A 22,606-nucleotide genomic window follows, 5' to 3' on the forward strand; every position below is an offset into this window, starting at 1 on the left:
AAATAAAAACTGCAAAAAAAAATCTGAAAAGTTACTTCATTAGTCTCCCGAAAGCTACTGGTTCTAGCACATCTGTTCATTTTGATGCTACAATACGGAGCTCATGTTTCCTAAAATAGGACACACCTTGTCCCTTACATTAACAGTTGTGGGATTTGAGGCCCTGGTTACAAAAAGAAAATAGCAAATATGACATCCTCAAAACTATTTAAGTGAACAGACTGCCTATTGGTGGATTGATTTTTCTCTGTGGATGTAAATCTGTTGGCAGCCATCAGAATTGGGGTGTAAAAGATGACCTTAGGCAGCTGCTGCCATTTGTTTCAGGGGGAAAATGAGGGGTTTGTCTCTCCCCAGGGGTTAATACTGTGATGCTCTGAACGTCCTCTGGGCTCTGCTTCTGAAGGGTTACACTGGAGAGGAGCAATGTTTTGTGGTTTATGACAAGATCACAGCAGAATATTTTGTGCATGCTGTGATTTGTATCATCCATTTGTGCACAGGCCATAAAAGTGCACTTTTTATCAGGAACATTTGTGAATATTTAACAGCACTGAAGACATATGGCCACTAAATAATTCACAGTTATCTATCTCCTCAGCAGATTCCTTATACGCCTACCATGTTTTAATGCCTAGTTTGCTCAGAAACAATATTCCTTACGACCCTTCCTATATAAAAATGTTTACTGATGGGCAGCAATATATAGATACCATGGGATTGGGTTGTAAGGAAGCGGAAAGCTTTCTGCCTTCTCCACCTCTCTCTGTCCACATCTGTTTCCCCTGAAAGCTTCCAACCAGCACCTAGCCTCATAGGAAAACGTGCCCTTCCCAAAAGTGGGTGCTAAATTCTGACTTCTGGTGTTTGGGCCATGAGATGGGAGTCGCTGACTAACCGTCACCCTCTTCTCGTTTCAGTTCTATATCCATTTACAGTCCCAAGGAGAATCCGAATGCATTTGATGCTGCCGCATTCTTCCAGTCCGTGGGGAATTTCCTGGGGATCTTCGCCGGCTCATTTGCAATGGGGTCTGCGTATGCTGTTGTCACGGCACTGATATCCTTTGTCCTGTGTGGAAAGTTGGGGACTGTTCAGAGCAGTCAACTTCCCCGGAATGTTTCTGAGGACTGACAAATTCCAGGCTAGGAAATGGTTAGATAGTCTCGTTCGAGCGCAGTACGGCACCACTGGAGCCATCTTGGTTCCGAGCCACCCCTCGAAGCACAGGTCGGTACCAGTGGAAGAGGGGCCCAGGCTCTTTTCCTGTCCAAGGCCAGTTCTAGCACTGCTCATACTGTCTGACCCTAGGATAGCAACAGTCTTAAGAAAATTCCCACCTAGGAATATAGGTGACCAGAGGGTATCAGGCTTGGATATATTAAGGTCAAGAGGAAGAACTGAAGATCTAAGGTCAAGAATAAAGCATGATTGACTGGGAATGATAAACTAAGTGTTCTCTGCCTCCTTTTCAAACTTGTAGCAAGCACTAGTTCACAGGGTTGGCCAAGCCAAAGATGACTGTGAGTTTAAACGAGCATGCATAGCTCTTTTATGGAAGGGGAACAGCAAGCCAAGCAGAAATGTTTGCCATATCCAGGCAAGTGTGTCATCTTACTCCCTCTTTTTCAGCAGAGAGGTGGGAGGATGGGTAAAGTTCCTAGAGGATTTGAGCCAGGGAAAGAAGCTGGTCTGGTGAGCTCTTCACTCACAGCAGTTGGATGGGGGCAAAAATAAGTCAGATTTGAAGAGGAAAGCCAGAGAAGGCTAATGTCAAGTGTTAACTGAGGCTACAGAGAAGAGGCAGAACAAAGGACCAGAGACCTTGGGGGGGGGAAGAGAAGTAAGAAAGGAGAAAGATGCAAGAAGGGTCAGGGATCAAGGCAAGGAAAGCAAAATGTTGGGGTCTCTTTTCATGAGGACTAGCCTAACAGTTCACTGAACAACTGCTAAAAGGCTAGGTTCTACTAAAGTTTTCTAAGATAAGTCAGAACATGAATAAAACATGGACTCTGCCTTCAACTAATGACGAACTTAGAAAGACAAGCTCTACAGTAAGAGTTGGATGGAACGTGAGTGCTAAAGCTGCAGAGCCACCTTAGTAAGATTATAAAAATTCAAATGCTGATGAGGCCACTGTGTCCGGGATAGTCCAATAGACTCTTGGCCAATCTTATGATTCTGGAAAATCATCTGAAAAGCAGTATTTACATGCAGAGTAGGACCTGGGCTTGACCTGAAAAATGGGTAGGATACAGGCAAAAGCCACATGATAAGAGATTCAGGAGAAGACCAGCATTCATGAAGGTGTGGCGGAGGGGGCACTGCCGTGGCACATGGCAGTTGTGCCTGAAAGGACCTGAGGGCTCAGGCTGGTGAGCGGTGGAAGATGAGGGGACACAGGCGGGATGGAGTCAGCTTGTGGAGTATCTTGGAGTGTTATTCAAAGGAGCCTGGGCATCTTTCTATAGTCCACAGAGAGGCACACAATGAAAGTCCTGTTTTTAAAACATAAATAAGGAACTGGTATGTAGGGTGAATGAGAGAAGGAAGATTAAGATCAAGGAAAACTGTGATGACAACCTGTGGGGGGTGGAAATCGGGAAGGAGGCCAATGTTTAGAAGAAGCTCTAGGACTTAGTGATTGGTTGGTGCTAAGAGATAAGGAAGAGGAGAGAATCAAAAGACCACCCCAAAGTCATGTCCTGGAAACCCTGGAGAATGTCAACTCCATTGACAAAAGTAAGTCGGAAAAGATAGGGCTGACTTCCAACTAAAAATAATGATTAACAATCTACCCAGTACTGGAGACATGTCAGGCCCCCTACTACTTGTTTTACATGCAATAACTCATTTAACCTTCACAATGGTCATATCTTTTTTTACTGGACACTGGAGCTTAGAAAGGGTAAGCTATTGCCCAAGGTCATACAGCTTGGAAGTAGAGCCAAGATCAAACCCAAGGAGTGAAACCGAGAGACAGACCATGCTCTTGATCACTACTCCCTGTTGCCTCTTAATTATTAAGTGGAATGATGATGGAGGTCACATGTTGTTTGGAGTAGAGTAATAGTAATGATCACAACATTTAGTGAATGTCTAGCATGGGCCTTTATATATATCTTCTTATTCGAATTAACCCTGTAAGACACCGGGTTACACAGGAGGAAATCGAGGCTCAAGAAGGTTAAGTAGCTCACTCTGAGTCACATATCAGTAATAATGGACATGATATTAATTATGTCATCTTACATATGTTCAGAACTGTACCACGTGCCAGCCGTTGTCCTTAGTATTTTGCATAGATTATCTCAGATAGTTTTTATAAGAACCCTGGCAGGGAGATACTGTTATTCCCCCAATTTTCAGCTGCAGAAACTGACATATAAGGTTAGGCAACTTGTCTAAGTCCACACAGCTAGGACATTTCAGGGCAGGGGTTTAAAACCAGGCCTTTGGTCCCAGGGACGGCACGAGGTGGAAGGGCTGAGATTGGAACTTTTTTCTGCCCAGTGTGCAAGGAATGTATGGACACATAAGTAAACAAATTGATAAGGAAGGTAAAAATTCCTGGAGGTTGGAAGTCTGCTCTGATATTGGATCAGATCTGGGGAAAGGGGTGGAGAAAAGGAAGAGACAGGGCCTCAGTAATAGTGGCAACACCTGATGGCCTTGGGTCACAAACTCAGGCTGTGAAGGAGACAGGGGCACAGTCCATTCCTCCACCATAACCACCTGGATACCTTGTCCACAACGAGGCAGAGGCTCCTCAGATTGTGGGCCCCTGGGCTCCGGACAAGCTTAGGGCTTGACTCAGAACTGAACAACTTTCTGGAGGCCATGGAAAGAGAAGAACACTTTACGCCCAGTTGGTATTCTGTCACTCAAATCGGCCTGAGCCTTCTCTTTACAACAAACTAGAAGAGGGAATTCAGAGGAACAAACCCCATTAGAAACAAAACCTTCCCTCCAAGTAAGAAGAGGGGACATTGGAAAAGGGTCAAAGGGCAGCCCATGTCTTCCTCCAGATAAAGAATTGCTTCCAGATCCTTACTGAATCTCTTTCCAGAAAAGATGTTTTACAAAACAAATTTATTTAAATCACACTAATTGAAAAACTTACACATCCTTTGTTATATACCAGGCACTCTTCTGAGTGCTTAACATATTGTAAGTGGTTTATATACCTAGGAGGTAGGTTGCACTATTATGCCCATTTTCAGACATGGAAACCAAAGCGCAGAGTGACCCGTCTAAGCTGATACCATGAATATGGGCCCAGGTAGAGTTGCGTTCCAGAGACCACACTCCCAATCGTGACATGATCCTTAGTATTTTGTGCTTTCTAAGACTTTATAAAACATTTTTAATATCTTCATTGCATGTTACTCTGCACATTGTATGAGTAGGTATTATTCTCATTGCCAGTTCACCTAGGATACAAATAAGGCTCACAGAGGTTAACATACTGCTCAGAAATCACACAGCCAGTGACTAGCAGGGCCAAGACTCAAACCCAGATCTACTAACGCAGAGGTCATACTTTTTGCTTCCTTGCCCTGCTGCCAAACATCTCTTAATATGGAATCTTCCTTACACTTTGTTGTAGAAACATAAAAATGCAACAACATGAACATCTCTTTATCTGTCAGGGCATTTTCTGCCTAGTGGTGGACACAATTACAAGGTAGCCCTTTCCCATCCATCACTAACTCCTAATCATCTCCCCATAGCCCATTCTCTGCCTGACTCAGATCACTGTGCCTTTGTTCTATTTGCAATTTATAGACTATTGACCAAGTGTCATCCTGGCCAAAATGAACCACTGCCCGCCAAAGGGCATCTTGCTTGACCTAGAAGCAACACCCATTTTCCTCCATCCTACTTTTACAAAGAGAGTCTGGGCAGCTTCCCTCTCACTGAACATACATGCTCCTCCTGATTCAATTTCTTCCCCAAGAGAGAAGGCTCTTCAAGGTGATCTGTCCACAGACCAGCACTCCCTGGGGAGCAGTGGCCTCCTTCAGTGTTGACACACTGGCAGCATCTCACCCAGCCTCACTCCCCTTGGCTTTGTTTTCCCAGATCTGCCAGTATTCTGAGGGGCACACCCCAAGGGCTGAGTCCAAATTTAAGAAGTTTTGTGTCTACACTGAGCTGATTTTATCCTCTTAGTAAGACATCTTTTTTATCTGAACACCAGTTTGCATTTTTATAGGAGTGTTCAGCCCGCAATGAAGCATGATTCCTGCTGGCCTTCAAAGTCAAGTCTCAGTCAGTTACAGCCAGCTCCGCAAATTAGTTCTCTCATCTAAAACACAACCAGATTTTTTCACAGCCAAAAAGGAGATTTATTCATAAAAGCAGTTGTTATTTCCCTTAACGCGTCTTTGTCACTTGACCAAATTTACCAAACTGTGTGAGTTCCCTATGCTGGAAACGGGCCTGTTTTTCCTCCTGTCTTGGAGCGCCTTCCTGTCTGCCGAGGCCGCTGGCCTAACAGGTCAGTGTTTCGTCCAGCGCAGCAAACTGGGTGTGTGAACACATGTGTTCCCCCCCACCTCTCCCCATGCCCCCCTCCCTGACCCAGCCGGAGGTGAAACGGAGGCCCTTTTCTATGGGTTTGTGTCAGAATCAGCCTCTCCTGGGCACCCTGGGGAGAAGAAAAACTATCATTCATTTATCCAACAGCTCAACTGGAAGTCTCCAAACTGCCGTTTCCTCTCCTCTCCTTGCTGGTCAGGAAGGGGATGTTGGAATCTATGATTGACTGGTCTACTGAGGTGATGGATGACTTTACAAATAAGAGTCTCTGCTCAGAGTGTGCAGGGATGCACAGCCGCTTTGTGGGAAAGGGTGGTGACTTTCCATTGGCTGTTAACAGCAACGCCCACGAAGGCAGCCTCTCCTGGTGTGCTCATCTCCACACACGGACCGTGTTTATAAACCTTTGCATACACTCCATGGCAGGCCAGAAAACAAGGCGCTAACTTGGTGGCTTCACGGTTTAATTAATGTCTCTTACTGTAGAAAGTCTGTATGTAGAGTCCTCTGAGATGGAGCAGTTGATAGAGAGAGGCAGTCCCTAAGGTCCCAGGTGCCACGCATCCTGTATCTGGATTGCCTTTCTGCAACAGCGAGTGTTTGTGCTTGGCTAGCTGCAACGATTGGGTACTTTTCCATGTAGAAGAATCAGTGTGGCTCTGAGCAAAATTTCAAAGCTGTTTCTCTCCTTTGGCTTAGTTCCTTGCTTCTCCTGGGTTTCAGTCCTGGATCCCTTGCTGCTTACTACATCTTAATTGACTTTCAAGTGAGATTCCCCTGCCCCCCTCCGAAGTACTAACTGGGAATAAGGTATGCCTCCCTGGGTACTTGCATTTTAAAAGGTGGTACTTTAAGTGTAAATAATAATAAAAGTTGATATATAGTGAAAGCAGACCATGAGCCAGGTGCTGGCTAACTGCATTTCATGGATTTTCTCATTCATTTACAGAAGGACCCAAAGTTAGGGACTATGTCCAGTTTACTCAGCCAACAGTAAGTGGTGGAGCTGGGATTTCAAATAAGGAGATCTGATTCTAGAGCCTGGACTCATGGGTACCAAGCATTGCTACCTTGAATGAAATTCTATCTATAGAATATGAGGCAGGCCCGCAGGAGTAGGAAGATATTTGGGGCCCCAGAAGCCTGCCTCGTCCATTTGCTTCTAGGCTGGTTTGGCCTCTCCTGTGAAAGCCATGGCAAATCTTTTTTGTAATGATAATCTGTTGCTCTGGGCAGCTGACCCACCTTACTTCATAGCCATGGGAACCAAGCTATTTCCACAGGCTTTGAGGGTGTCTGTTGCTGATACAGACAGCCACCTGCCAGTTATTATCACACTATAATCAAGACTGCATTACCAGAGTCCACCCTACCAGGCCCAGTATCATTCCAAACCATTCTAACACAACATCCATTATATTAGAGCCTTACCGTGTTATTAGAAAGGTTGCTAAAGAGCTTATGCATTACAAAGAAAAAGGATACTGGTGTCTCTTAAATGAAATAATGGAGGAAACAATTTACATACGTCATTCAGAAAATTGTGGTTCCCTTTCCTCCACATTCCATGCCCTTTTCAGCACTTACCATATTGTAAAATGATGTGAGTAATGTTAACAATAAGAATACATTTTTGACCTTCTGGAAAGGTAAAGAAGTACCTTAACTCACCTGATATTTTTTAGTCTACTGTTGATCATTGTAATAAACACACAGACACACACTTATGCGCACATATCCCAATGCTTAAGATTGTTTCTGTTTGTGAAGATTGTCTATTTCCTGATCCAATTCAGCAATATCTTGTTTTCTTAAATGTTTTTAGGGTTATGGTCCACGTATAAACTCTTAGTTTATCTGTGCCTTGCGCTTTTGCTATGCTTTTGACCTGATATCCTTATTGGATACCATGCAGATCACTTCTAAGGAGCCAGCATCATGGGGTGGGTGGACGCATGTGTGGGCCTTGGTAGCAGAAAGACCCAAATGTCCACGTCTGCACCCAGGGGAGTGCTCATCCAGAACAGTACTCCAGATTAAGCAACGTGCCCGAAAGGCATTTGATACAAATCAAACTTCAGGTGTGAGCGTTTTGTACCGCCGAAGACCAAGCCTGCTAAGTCCAAATTACTTATGTGTTTGTTTGTTTATTATTTAATCCTTGCCTATTTCTAAATTGGCTTTGAGACAACTCATAACCTGAGCCATGCATATCATGGGACCATTTAGTTGAGGCTAGGCACTCAAGTGCTTTGGGGTAGAGTTTTTCTGCAAAATGAGGCAGCTGTTCATTGCTGTGGTTTGGCAACAAATATAGCTCTGAGCTTTCTGGCAGCCAAAGCCAAAAGGGAAACATGATGAGTTATATAGGAATAATACAGTACTATAAAAGGAAGTCACAATTATTTATAAAAATGGGCAACCTTTTTTTCTAAAACTTTAGGGGAATTTATCACACACATCTTTATGTAAGGGCCTTTGAGCATCTTAACAGACAATGTATTGTTTTAGGGAAGATGGAGATCCATTCTTCATGTAATCATTTCTCATATCAACCTTCAATAAAATCTGATGGTGTGGAATTAAATTATATTCTCTGAGGATATTTCATGCAGTAAGAAAATCTTTTTATCTCTAATCCACAAATAAACTAATATAATGCAAAGCTAAAATCTAGAAAAATTTTCAGAAAGTGCTTAACGAATGAACATATGACAATGAATGTAGTGAACTACATGAAATGAGCTATTAAATAGTTTATGAGTAACTGTAGTGGTAACCAGCCATCCTGGGGCCGTGTATGGGTTCACTGAGAACAAATCATGTAGGACCTAGAAATGGTGTTTACACACAATGGGTTCTCAGCAGAATTCCCCCAGCCCTGACATTGCTAGGTGAGGGCTCAAGGGTGCCCATCAAGGGAGCAGGCCTCTAGGCCTACCACTCCTACTTCACCCCTCTTATTGGTTCCATAGATTGGGTTTTCACCTAAGATTTCATTTAAAAAAAAGGATTTCTGTTGCTTTAAACAAAATATATCTGTTTTAAGAATATATTTTTTATTTTTTCTTACTACCAAGGTAAGGCATATACATTGTAGAAAATTTGGAAAATGTAGATTTACAGAAGGAAATAAAATTAGAGTTACCTGTATTCTCACTGCCTGTTAATAACTATTGTTAGTATTTGTCTGAATTGATCTAATTATATGCAAATACATATACGTAATTAAATATATACATGCATACATATAGGTAATTACATTTTTATTTTTAAGTAACTTGCTTTTTTTCACTTAACAATTTATAGTGAATGTTTTTCATGGCATTAAATATTCTCCTATATTATTATTTTTAATTGCTGCCTAGTACTATATCATATTAACTTGCCATAATTTATTATACTAACCTTTTGATTGTTTATAGCTTTCAACATTGTTAATATGATTGCAGTGGTAATCCTTATAGCTTAATGTATGAACTTCTATTTATATAACTGACTAAAAATAAAATTCCTGGGTTAATAAGAATGCTAACATTTTAATGTCTTGGAAAAATTTATCCAAGTTATCCTCCAGAAAATTTGCATTCCTTTATACTTCCACCAGCGATGTAAGAGAGAGCTCATTCACTCACATCTTCATCACCCGAACTCATATTCACCCCTGCTAATTTGATAATCAAGTTCCATCTTATTCTGATTTAAATTCATTATATTTTTACTGAGGAAATCATTTTAATTATATGTCATTGGCAATTTGTATTTCTCCCTTGGTGAACTACCTGTTTATGACCTTTGTCCTTTTTTCCTATTGAAGTGCTTATTTTTGTCACGTTAAATTTTAGAAGCTCTTTATCTATTAAAAAATATTAACCTTTTGACTGTCATGTAGGCTATACATATTTTCCAATTCACGGCTTTACCTTTTAAATGTTATGCTTTATTTGTTTATGTAAGGAGAATGTTGGTATAGACATTTTCAAGTTTCATGTAGTTAATTTTATCTCTTCCTTTGAAAGCCCAAGATTTTATTGATTTCTACTTATAAAGCCCACTGTTATTAATAATAATGTATACGTTTTTTTAATATTCATCTGGTTTTATTTTTGCATTGGAATCCATCTGGAATTTGTCTTGCTATGAGGTGCGAGATATAGTAGGGATTTGATTTTCTTCCTAGATTGTTATTCACTCATCCTAACACCCTTCAAACTTAACCTATGAATTTACAATATAATGTCCATGTATGTAGGTACATATATGTGTATATATGTTCTGGGCTTTCTGTTGTTCCACTGAGCTCTTGGTCTTTACTGTTTTCATCATTTCAACTCCATGGTTCCTTTTAATAGCAATTTCAAGAGATTCTTTGCTATACTCACATATTTATATTCCAGAATGACTTAAAATAACTTTCTTATGTTTCAAGCAGAAAATAACTTTAGGATTATGATTGGGGTTGTATTAAATTTTTAGATTAATTTGACGAGGAATGGTGTTTTTACAGTGTTGAGTCTTCCCACAGAGGAATATGTTATGTCTCTCCATTTATTCAACTCATCTTTTATGGCCCTTAGTAAATTTTTATAGGTGTCTTCACATTAGACCTACAAATTTCTTGTTAAGTACTTTTTAAGCTATTTTATATTTTGGCATACTATGATGAATGGAAACTTCTTCCATTATAGTTTCTGGAAGGCTATTGTTTGTTTATATGCATCTAGACCTCACCATGCTATTTGATTTACTCTCTGCAGTTCTGAAATATAGAACCATAGCTGATGTGTAGAATTTGGATTGATGGGCCAAAATTATATTAGACTATCAGGTTTGTGAGGACTATATCAACACCAGCAGTGTGGCTGAAGCATGCTAGGCATTCAATATCTTTTGAGCAATGGAATGAATGATTTTAGCTTAACAAAATGAAAATTTTCTAAAATCTGAATAACAGACTGTTTTATGAGTTAGTGAGTGCCTTATGCCTGATAATATTCTTGTAGATTCTACTTTTTTTTTTTTTTTTTTTTTTGCGGTACGCGGGCCTCTCACTGCTGTGGCCTCTCCCGTTGCGGAGCACAGGCTCCGGACGCGCAGGCTCAGCGGCTATGGCTCACGGGCCCAGCCACTCCGCGGCATATGGGATCTTCCCGGACCGGGGCACGAACCCGCGTCCCCTGCATCGGCAGGCGGACTCTCAACCACTGCGCCACCAGGGAAGCCCTTGTAGATTCTTTATGTCCACCGGTCAGGATATTTCAGAGCAGATTCATACATCAACTAAAGGATATATCATAAATTACATTAATCTGCAATTTCACTTCCCTAACTCTTAGGTTAAAATGGAGACGTGGAGACCTTGGGAAACAAGAACCTAATCTAAAAGAATATGGTGGGCATATGTCGGCTTTGGCTGCCCAGCACCCGTTCTCCCTTTCACTGAGAATAGCATCCTGATGTTGTTTGGGGAACTACCCCTCCTCCATCAGATACCATCTTCTTAACCAAGGTACCCCACCCTCCCCTGCCAAAGAGAATAGGGGCATCCGAAGCTAGGTCAAACAGACACCCCTTCCCTGTGATACGAACTTTTAGGAGGGAGTTAGAAGTATATACAACTGTTGGCACCCAGACTTTCCAACAGCAAAACCCTATTGGGACCCTCTCCTTGTTCCTGCCACAGATCCCTGGAGCTGCCTTTATGCCTCTTCCCTCCAATAAATTCCTTTCTGATTACAGTTGCCAGAATCAGTGTTTATTGCTTGCAAACAAAGAAATCTAAATAGTACCAGGGAAGGAATAATCTATGAGGTATTTCAACAAAAGAAGCTGCATAACTTGGTGACAATTCAGAAGGGAAGAGAGGCTCACAGACAGCACAGCCTCTAGGCTAGGAAGCTTGGGACCATCTCATGCCAGGTGCATACTGATAGACAAACAAAAAGAACCAAGCTTACAGAGACCATTTGCACAGTCTTCATAATTCTTTGTCGATTCGCCTCCTTATAAGATTCATCATGAACACTTCAGTGTGGTGGGCGGGGCTTGCTCATGACCACATTTGCTGCTTTCACTTTTAGTTGTTACTAATTTGATGATGATCATTTGATTTATTTTGATCATCTTTTACTTCAAGGGCCACATTTGCAGCCGCCTCATCTCAGTCTCTTAGAAATTGCACCTGCAAATGTTCAATAGTCACACAGAAGCACTTAGTTTTATGGAAACAAGTGGCTTTTAGACATGCAAATGAAGGTTGGCATTTCTATTACCCAAAGGTCTGATGCTCTGCTACTGGAAATGTACAAGTGCTGTCTGAGAAAACTTTTATTTACGAAGACTGGGCAGAATATCAAATGCAAGTGAGAAGTCTTTCTAGAAGATAAAGGTGTGTAGACAGAAATGGACTTTAGGGAGTCCTCACAAGCTGGGAGAGCATAGAAGGAAGAGAATGTATATGGAAGTTTCTGCCCTAATTACAAAATCAGCCACTAAGGGGTATGTCTCGGATTTCTAGTTCTTCTGCTAACTTGCTGAGGGATAGGAATGTCACCCTGTTAATTGGTATCTCAGTTTTCTTTACTGCTGAGGTAAAAAGATTTTATTATTTTGTAGTGGAAGGACATGGCACACATACAAAATGTGGCTTTTGAATAAATACATGACCTGAGGTATTCTCTCTGTCAGGTACCTGGTACACATGCATACCTGATTTCTGATCACGTAGAATTTTTCTTGGCCTGTTTTCTAAAAGTCATTAGGTTACTGAGCCATTATTTTAAATTGAATATTGAAAATAATTCAGCAGTATTATTTATAGCATAATCTCTGGTGGCATTGAATCCTGTCATAGAAGCTGCTTTTCAGTTTATAAAGATAACCAAAAAGCACAGCTGGACAGGTGGTTTGAAAATTCATTTTTATAATTTGTTTCCCAGCTGAGACTTTGGGGGTCAGGTTTTTTTTTTTTTTTTTTGCGGTACGCGGGCCTCTCACTGTTGTGGCCTCTCCCGTTGCGGAGCACAGGCTCCGGACGCGCAGGCTCAGCGGCCATGGCTCACGGGCCCAGCCGCTCCGCGGCATGTGGGATCTTCCCGGACCGGGGCACGAACCTGTGTTCCCTGCATCGGCAGGTGGACTCTCAACCACTGCGCCACCAGGGAAGCCCTGGACGTCAGGTTTTTGCCAGAAGCAAACTTTCAGGGACTGTCATTAAACACCCAAAGAGTAAGATTTCTAATGGCAACATTGACCCTGCATCTAATGAATTCTCTGCTTCCAGGCACTGTTGTAATAAAGGTAGCTTCCATTTTTAGGTTCCTGGGGCATATTTTATGTCAGCTGGAAGTGAAGGAGGAGGAGGGAGGCCGTTGGCATCTCTCACTTTCTCATACAAAAAGTTAAACTGTATAGCCCACTATTTACTCAGCTTAGAATAGTTTCCATCTAAGAAAACAAACGTGTAAAAATCTGAAAGAAAAAAAGTCCTGATTACTGTACTAAGCAATGCTATTGGGCTTTGTAGTCTGACTCTAGAGAGTAAGAGACTCTGAAAAAAATTTTGAATGTAGAAGGGTAAAAACAAATGCCGCTCTGGCTCATTCACTAAGGAATTGACCAAGAGGTCTGAACGAGAGAAGAGCTCAGCACACACGAACATGAAGCACAACATAAACAGTCAATTCACCTCAAAGACGTCACCCAGCCTTATTCCCCCATTGGTCTCAAATGACAAGGGCCTAATTACATTGTCATGATAAGGAAAAGCTGACACCTGAAAGCTCAGGTCCTGCTTATCTGTCCGGTCAGCTCTTGAAAGGCTTTTGTAGAATAAGTAGTTGGGAAAAGGGGAAACTGGGAATGTCTTTCTTTTTGGCAACAGACGAGGAAAGATTTCCAAATGAAATGACTATTACTGGACACGTTGAGACTTTACTTGATCTGAGTAAGTAAGCTGGCTCATTACTTCTCATCTCCATCATCTCTCGACTTGGCGAATACTTGTCTGAAACTCTTAAGAAGGCTTCTAGTTCAGAGATAAATGTGTTCCATTTGGCTTGCCACTGATGCATTGCATGACTGGATGGGAAATATATTTCTAGATCTCAGTAAATAAAACAAATCACCAGGAGGGACTTAGTTTGAATTGTTTCTCAAATCAAATCTGGCCGGTTTTAGCTTCTAAATACATGTCATTAGCTGACATCTCAGCTTCAAACTGTTCTTGCTTTCATATTGACAGGACCATATGAATCCAACTTAATTAGCCAACAATTCACCAACAAATGAGGTGCACTGAGTGTTTTCCAAGCCAAAAATAGAGCCAGAGGCTCAAAATATTAGGCATTCAAGCTGTAGCAATAGACACCCAAAATTCTCAAGGGGATTTATTAACTAGCTTGCTGAACCAAGGGCAAACACGCAAAGATGCCATCTCAATAAACACAGGTGTAAAATACATCTCCTAGCATGATAACTCATTAACTCACACCTGCACTTTCTTGAACCAAATAGCTCATCATTTCAATATTCAAACAATCTTGCACATGTAACTTGAGTAGTGGACAAATTTACCTCTGCTTTCTTCACTGTAAATGTTTTCTGTCTTTACTTAACATCTCCTCACGGTGCCAGCAGCCATAGGGAAAAGAGAAAGTTGCTCATGTCCTGCACAGGCGTGTAGAAAACAGTGAGAGGCCCGCGTACCGAAAAAAAAAAAAAATTAGTCCATTTGAAAGTCTTCTGGATTCTATACAAGTGTGGAACTTCTACATGGAAAGGTACAGTGGTCAATTGGACATGGATATCTGGGATGAGGCTGTGACTAGAGATTTAGGTGACATTGGTGTACATGTATTAAGCGACTCCAAGGAAATGAAAACTGAAAAGAAGGAATAAACCTGACAGTACCAACATTTGAGGTGGAAAGCCAGGGATCTAAACAAAAGGATATTTTTCTTCTCCTCCAGACCTCAAGTTAATTTGCATAAGTACTCACTACTACATTATTTAAGGAATTTTTTGTTTTAAATGGAAATTTATAAACCTTGCAACACAGACAGGAAGTAATCTTAAATGCATGCCTACCCTCTGTACTGGAGGATCTAGAAAGAAGAACATAGATTTGTGCTGTTTTCTATATTGATATTCTTGTATCCCACAGACTTATCATTCATCTGCCAACCGTAGCATTGCCAAATATAGTAAACTAGACAGTAATTGTATTCTTTGCAAACTTGGAATCCTTCATATTCCCTGAAGGAGTTTTCCATTTCGTTAAATCTTTGACTTCTCAGTTCCAGGTTCACGTTCAGCAGTGGTGGTAGGAAACCTGTCAGAAATGTCTCGTTTTACTAGATCAAAAATAAATAAAAGCGTGGCATGGAAAAATAACCCATCAACCTTAAAACCCCTCAGAGTGCCGCCTGAGAGCAAGACACATTTTTTTCTTTCTCACTCGCTCTTTTTCTGTGTTCCGATGATATAATCAATATTTCCTGTCCAAAAACGCAATATTCTCCAGTCTTAGAAACCCCTCAAGTCTGCATTTAATGTCAAAGAAAATCATCCTCCATGTGACAGATGTTTATTTTTCAGCTTCTGTGTCTGAAGTCTTCATCAACTTTTAATGAGAAAAGAACTACTGAATAATGTTATCAGTAGCAGAGACGGTACGTGACAATAGTCTTGAATAAGAAAATTTAAATGTTAGAAGAAAATAGACTCTGCCACTAATAAATCCAGATAAACATCTATTTGTATGTGAGGATCAAAAATAATTTCTCCTTCGTTCTCTTTTTAGAGCAGCTAAATATTTCTTGAAATAGAGACTCATTACTTTGACAAACCTGCATTTGAGTGTCTGATGTCTACTGGGCACTGTTATGGGATTGGGAGCAATACAAAGAAGGAGGTCATAGACCCAGCCCTTGAGGAAATCTAGGTCGAGAAGGTAATCTAGTTGCCAGGAAGTCCACATGAGGCCGTGGGGGTACCATGTAATTCTTCAATTCCATATATGCAGTCCTTGAAGCAAATGTAAAAACAGCAGTTCAGATCACAGACACTTAAGATGGGAAGGTGCTTAGAGATCATCTAGAGCAGTATTTACCACAGTTTCTTGACCCTTATCATAAAAAAATAAATAAGAGTTTTATCATGCACTTATATGCACGTGAGCATATTTTTTTGCCCACAATGGTACTTACTTACCTTAAAATACACAAAAGTTCTAATTAAAAGTTATGAACCTGAAGCTATCACATTATTAATCAACTGTACTCCAATATAAAATAAAAAGTTTTAAAAAATTTATGAAGTTCTTATATTTTCTTCTATGCTTCAGTGGGTTTCTTGCATACCCCAATCTAAAGAACACTAATGCAGACCATCTTCTTTAATTCTTTGAGAAGAAAACAATGGACCAGGCAATGAATTTGAATTGCATTAGTCATTCAACTAGTTAAGTGTCTGAACTATTGCCAGATAGAACCCAGGTCTCCTGACACCCATTGTAGTACATTTTTTCTTACATAATTTACAACCACACAATGAACCTTGATGTCATGTAAGCATAGGTTTGTGTGTGATGTGTGTAAGCATAGGTTAATGTTACTAAATATTGTATATACACAAGCATTAGTAACACTAATGCTTTCTGAGAAGGTCCAGAAGTGGGAATCATGGAGAAGAGTGTAAATGGTGTTCTGTTAACCAAAAGGAGCTAATTGTCCTCTCAAAATTGATCTCTCTGGGGCTTCCCTGGTGGCGCAGTGGTTGGGAGTCCGCCTGCCAGTGCCTGGGACACGGGTTCGAGCCCTGGCCCGGGCAGATCCCACATGCCGCAGAGCAACTAAGCCCGTGCGCCACAACTACTGAAGCCCGCGTGCCGTGCTCTGCAATAAGAGAAGCCACTGCAATGAGAAGCCCGCGCACCGCAACCAAGACCCAACGCAGCCAAAAATAAAAATAAATAAAATAAATTTATCAAAAAAAAATTGATCTCTCTGGAAAGAATTTACTTGCCAGCAGAATCATTATTCTTCCCAAAGAATTACAGACCTCCTCATGCTGTTTCCTAAACTTCTTTGCCTGCCAATAATTTGAATTTAACTGTATACCTCTTTGTGGTTTCTCATACAGCTCTTTTAGTTAGTGTCATGAAGTATCGGTTCTAGTTCTTATTCAAAATTGCACAAATGAGTCCTTGCAGACAGCTCTTCAGCGATCTTGCCCACCACTGAAAGCTCACTGTGCAAACTGATAGGCAATTTTGAGCACACATGTGAGTCAGAAACTCTTATTATTATTTTCTCTAAGCCACTTCTTAATTTCTTTCAGAGCTCCTTATCTCTTTTAGTTCTCAGATATTTTTGAGCATGCTCCCTCCCTGTGGATCTGGATGTATGTACTTGGTTCCACTTGTCATTGCTACAGGGCCCCATAAATACAACTTGAAACCAAAACCTTAGACATGCAACCCTCGTAGTTGCATTTAATGACCGCTTGTGTTTTTCAGAAGAGGTGGAAGCAGAATGATCAGATTTTACCTCAGTTAGGAAAGAGAATGCAGTAATGTTTGCCAGCAGAAGATCAACATATTAGATGTTTCATAGTTCTATTTTATGGATACTAGGACTAATACAGCATGTAAGAGAAATACTTTCATACTTATAATAATTAGTTTGATCATTTTAAACATAGAGCATATTAGATGTTTCTTCTAAGTTTTGAAATATTTGGAAAAATGTAATTAATTAATTCAACGTGTATTTATTCCCTAACCTATAACAGATTCAAACCCAAAGTGTGCAGGTAAACTGCATGTTCCTGGGACATGCCACATAGTTTCCTAGCTTTCACCCTTCACTCACATTGAATTCCCTACCCCCGACCCTGCACCTCCAAATTCTTCTTATCTTCCAAGACCTAAATGCCTCTGTGTCCTTTAGGAAAACTTTCCCCATCTCTCTCCCACTTTCCCCAGCCCAAAAGAAATCACTCCCTCAGAATTCCCATTTTCTTATCCCCTACTTCATTCTACCTGCTTTTAGATATCTCTGTGTATGTGTTGTCTCTGGTAGGAGACATAAAGCTACTTGAGGTCTAGGACTGGGTTTATTCATCCTTGCATTCCCCATATCCATAACTCATGCTTTCCTCATTGAATATCTCAGTAGATAGATAGAACTTGCAAAAATCGGATACCTTAACTGTAGGATTACTGAGAATTGTCTAAGTTTGGATTTCTAGGAGTGAGGCACACATTTTCACCTGCTTTTCCTTGTTGCAGGAGTTGATGTGGAAGAGAAGGCAACAAATAATGATTAAGGACATAAAAGGTGTGAGACGTGCTAGATGTTTTGTATTTCTTCCCCCAGCAACTTGTTGAATAGGAAATGTTGTTGTGTTTAGACCTGTAATGAGCTTCTCTGAGTCATTCCTTCTCTTCATGGCTTCCTCCTTTCACCTACTTCTAGTAATTATAGCAAAACCTTATATTTACTTCTTAGTGTTTAGTTTACAAATCATGTTAAAATCCATTGTATTGCTTTATACTTAGAACAGACCTGTGAGACAGGTGGGCCCTATTCAAATGAGAAAACTGAGTCTTAGGTGGGTGAAGCCCTTGGCCAACATCACCCATTACATACCTGCAGCCACGGACAAAGAACGGCAGCCTGGGGAGGATGGACACCTGAGGGACCCCAAGGCCTGAGAGGCATGAACCATATGCTTATTAGGAATGTTCTCTTTGGCTGTATTTTTTCATTTTTATTTATTACGTTTTTAATTCTACTGTCTTTGGTTCCATTTTTATGTCTTTTGTCTAGATTCTTTAGGTAAATAGTCCATTTATTTCCCTTTTTCTTTCTAATAGAATGCATGTAAGACTATAACCTTTCCTCTGAATAATCCTTTGGTTTTATCCCATTGGTTTTGATAAGAAATGTACTGTACACTTACTGTCATTTATCTCTACATAAGCTAAAATTTCAAATTTGATTTCATCTTCAACTCCAATTTTATTGAAAAGAATACAGTTAAAAATCTCTAATGGATACATTTATGTAGCTGTGCTTTTTGTTAATTTCCAGTTTTATAACATTTTGATCAAAGGATGCAATTTGTTTGTTTTGTTTTGTTTTGATTTTTAGAGGAGGAAAGAATTTTTGAACTATTTGATAGTAAAATATATCATCAATTTATTCCATGTTAACTAATTTCTTTTATATTCTAGTGTTGCTCGGATTAAAAACATAAGTTTAAAATAAAGAAAAAAAATTGTAACTCCTCAAACACTCTTAATAGATAATTGTTCCATGACCCTAAAATTATTTCATGGAATCATGTCAATTCTAGAAAGTCACAGAAAGAAGAAATGGAGAATAAGACACGAAAATATAATTAAAAACATTTTTATACTTAGCAAGAGCTGCGAAAGTAAAAAAGGGGCACTGAGGCAACACAGAGGTAGTCACTGCAAGAAGCAAGTGTGACCCCTTGGACTAGAGGAGCAAAGGGAAGAGAATCTAGAAGCTCCTAAGAAGGAACCACGGAGCTGGGACTCAGACCTCTGAGGACACTGCCTGACTGCTGCTGCTTTCTCTGAGGGGGTCCCAGGAGGCTGGTCTGCAAGTGAAGGAAAACAACAAAAAACAAAAAGAGAACAGAAGGCTGGGACCAACTGCCAAAGCTGTGGTGAAGAACCATTGCTGAGATGCAGCTGACAGGACCAGCAGGCAAACAGGAGGGAGCAAGGCCTTCTCTCCCCTCCTGCGTCCTACTCTCCTCCTGGGGCTCTATACTGACAGAGCCCATCAGGCAAAGGAAGATGTATTCTGGAGAGCCCCAGCCTCAGGATCACAGACCAACACAGGAGGGTGGGCTTGGGCCTGAGACACTAGCTCACAGCCTGGCACAAGGAACACTTAGTGCCCCTCCCCGTCCTTTTTACAACTGAGAGTCTGAGATCCAGAGCATGCAAGAGAGTGGTCTAGGGCCTCACATAACAGTGGCACAACTAGGGCTAGCAGGCACAGGTATGTAAAAATATAGTGGCAATTAAAATATACTTTTGTAAGGTAGAAAACTGGCAACTGTTAATTTGTGTGAGTGAATTAATTACCAAGCTATAGAATTATGATTATGTATGCTAATACTAAGGGTCAGATCAGCTTTGTTGTTTTATTTTAATTACAACACCAAGACTCTGGTCACGTAGGCAGACTCTCCATTGTTTGCTGCTTGTGTGACATATCTGTAGACAAAACTCAAAAAGTATTAGCAGAAACTTTGCCTATTAGTGTTCTAATGGGAAAACCAATGGAGCTACTGGAGAAAATATCCTCAAAGGAGATGTCCAGCCAACTCAGGTATATAATCTTCATCATCAAATCTCTGACTCTTTCCCTGAGACATCAGAAATGATATTTTTTAGATGGCTTAAGATTACCTTAAAACATTCCTGGAGGGTCTAATACAGGCAGAAAAGTACAGGGAGTCTGTGGAATTTTGAATCTTAGCTCTGCCACTTTCAAGGTGACCTTGAGTAAATTACTTTGGTTTCTTGTTACCTGGTGATAGGAATGTTCATTTATTTATTCAGCAAATATGTGGAGTGCCTACCATGTGCCTGACATTGCTCTAATGGCTGGGGACCAGTGAATCACTCTGCACTCCCTGAGCTTTCCACTGCAGTGCAGAAAGGCAGAAAATAAACCTATAAATATATAAAATGTTAGGTGGCAGTAAATAATATTACAAAAATAGGTCAAGGTAGGCAAGTAGAGAACGACGAGAGGGATTAGTTTTATAGAGTGCATAGCAGAGGCCAGTCTGATAATGTAACATCTTAAGGAAAGGAGGGAGCCATGTGGGTGTCTGGAGAAGACTTTTCCAAACAGTGGGAACCAGACATGCAAGGGCCCTGCAGTGGAACCTGCTTAGCGAAGACGAAGAGGGTGTGTGACGAGGTGAGGGCCGGGGGGCGGGGGGGCATGGGAAAAGCGGAGGTCAGGGAGCCGCGGGGAGGGGAGGAGGAGGCAGGACTAGATCCTACAGGGCCTGTTTGTTATGTGTTTCCATTACAGAGCTGGGAGCAGAGGACTGACATGATCTGACCTGTCTTAAAAGATTCACTAGCGCTGCTGGGTGGAAGGTAGACTGTGGAGAGTCAACAAGGGAGACGGGGTCGGAGGTGCAATTAGGAAGCTCTTGCTGTAATCCAGGCAGAAAATGATGGTGACTTAGAAAAGGGTGTCAGTGTGGAGGTGTTGAGAGGTGATGGCGTGCCGGGTAGGTTTTGAAGGACCAGTCAACAACATTGCTGATGTACAGAGAGGGGAGAAGTAAAGAGTGTTGCCAGAGTGTTTTTTTGTTTGTTTTGTTTTGTTTTTTGGTACACGGGCCTCTCACTGTCGTGGCCTCTCCCGTTGCGGAGCACAGGCTCCGGACGCGCAGGCTCAGCGGCCATGGCTCACGGGCCCAGCCGCTCCGCGGCATGTGGGATCTTCCCGGACCGGGGCACGAACCCGTGTCCCCTGCATCGGCAGGCGGACTCCCAACCACTGCGCCACCAGGGAAGCCCTTCCCAGAGTTTTTTGCCTGGATGGCAGGAAGAATGGAGATGCTATTACTGAGAAGGGGAAGAGAGCGGGAAGGGCTGGTGAATCGTGTGAAGCCTGTTTTGAGATAATAAATCAATGAAATAAATGAGATGATGTGAATAAAACTAGTGTGTTCCTTGCCCACCATAAGCATTCAGCCAATCTTACGGCCCTTACGTATCCTTTATTCTTTGTTACTTCTTTTTGTTCTCGGAATGCATTTGTGCACTACCCACATGCCCTTCCCTTTTTATTCACTACTTCTCTGCAGATCAATATATAGTCAAAACATTTCCACAACAGTGGGAGGTCGGCTAAACCTCACCCAGAAAAGTTTCCAACAGACTGCTGAATCAGCAGAGGTACATAAATTGCATTTTTAAAGAAAGAAAGAAAACTACTTGATGACAAAACAACATGCATGGCAATCCTTCTAGTTCCTCGAAGTCCTTGAAGTACTTCAGTACCCCCAAAGTTTCCCTGGTACTGGTTGTTTTTTAATAGAAATTCTGTGAAGAGAGAAATATAGTATTTCATAAGCAGTTTTTTCTTTGAATTTCTGAAGAGAGGCTAGAAAACTGAAAAGTTACCCAAAGCAACTATATAAATGCTTACTGCATATATTATTTCTTGGCACAATTTCCTAGCTGTTTTTATTCTTTTGCCTAAAAGTTTGAAGCATAATATTAAAAGGAAATAAGTGATGTAAATGTATTAGACAAATATGTCTTAGCAATATTTTATCCAAAGCCAACGCCCAAAATAACCAACACATAAATAGAAGCATACAGTGTACATATAAAAAATATGCTTGGTTCTTTAAAATTCTTTACTGCAGAATTTTTATTTCATTTGAAATGTCAGTATTCAGTTCACATATCTCTATGCTCTTAAGAATCATCAGCATTTAATTTATGAGTGTTTTTAGTTGGAAAGAGTCTGCTGTTTAAAATTCAATTCAATCCCCTCGGTTTGGGTTGAAGACTACTTACATCTTGTGTTTTTCCCAAAGCCCTCCTCTATGCCCAATTTCCCATAGCTAATCAAATCTTTAATCCAAGGTAGAATGCAGCCCCTACCACTTCCCCACCCCAGCTCAGGGGCAATAACACAGAGAATAACAGAGCGCAGGGACAAATAACACATTTGTCCCATGGTTGTTCCTCCTCTGTCCCCAGGCAGCATCTAGTGTATGTGTGGCTTCATGTAGCATTTGAAACTGGGTATAATGATGGCTTAAGAAATAAATCCTGCAACCAGCCGAGAGGCAGCTGGGGGCCCACTGTGGATAAGAAGCACACAGGAACAGACCAGCTTACCTTCGAGGAGTGTGTGCCTTGGATATGTTCACGAGATTATCCAGCATTAGAAAGACAAAGCCCCCAGCTTTGCCAAGGAGGTGTAGAGGCAAACAAGGATCTCTTTCTGGGCTTGGCAAGTAGGAGTATTGGCAG

At 41.1% G+C, this 22,606-nt stretch overlaps 1 protein-coding gene across 1 annotated transcript in view; it reads left to right on the forward strand.

Moving 5' to 3' along the window:
• The window catches only part of SLC9A9 (solute carrier family 9 member A9), a 538,561-nt gene that overhangs the window by 252,005 nt on the left and 263,950 nt on the right, over positions 1-22,606 (forward strand). The window contains exons 7-8 of the mRNA XM_019934313.3: positions 921-1,059; positions 5,398-5,503. Coding sequence (XP_019789872.2) covers positions 921-1,059; positions 5,398-5,503 — 245 coding nt within the window. The remainder of the gene's footprint in view (positions 1-920; positions 1,060-5,397; positions 5,504-22,606) is intronic.

Source organism: Tursiops truncatus, chromosome 4 (assembly GCF_011762595.2).
Source record: "Tursiops truncatus isolate mTurTru1 chromosome 4, mTurTru1.mat.Y, whole genome shotgun sequence".
NCBI classification, from domain to species: Eukaryota; Metazoa; Chordata; class Mammalia; order Artiodactyla; family Delphinidae; genus Tursiops; species Tursiops truncatus.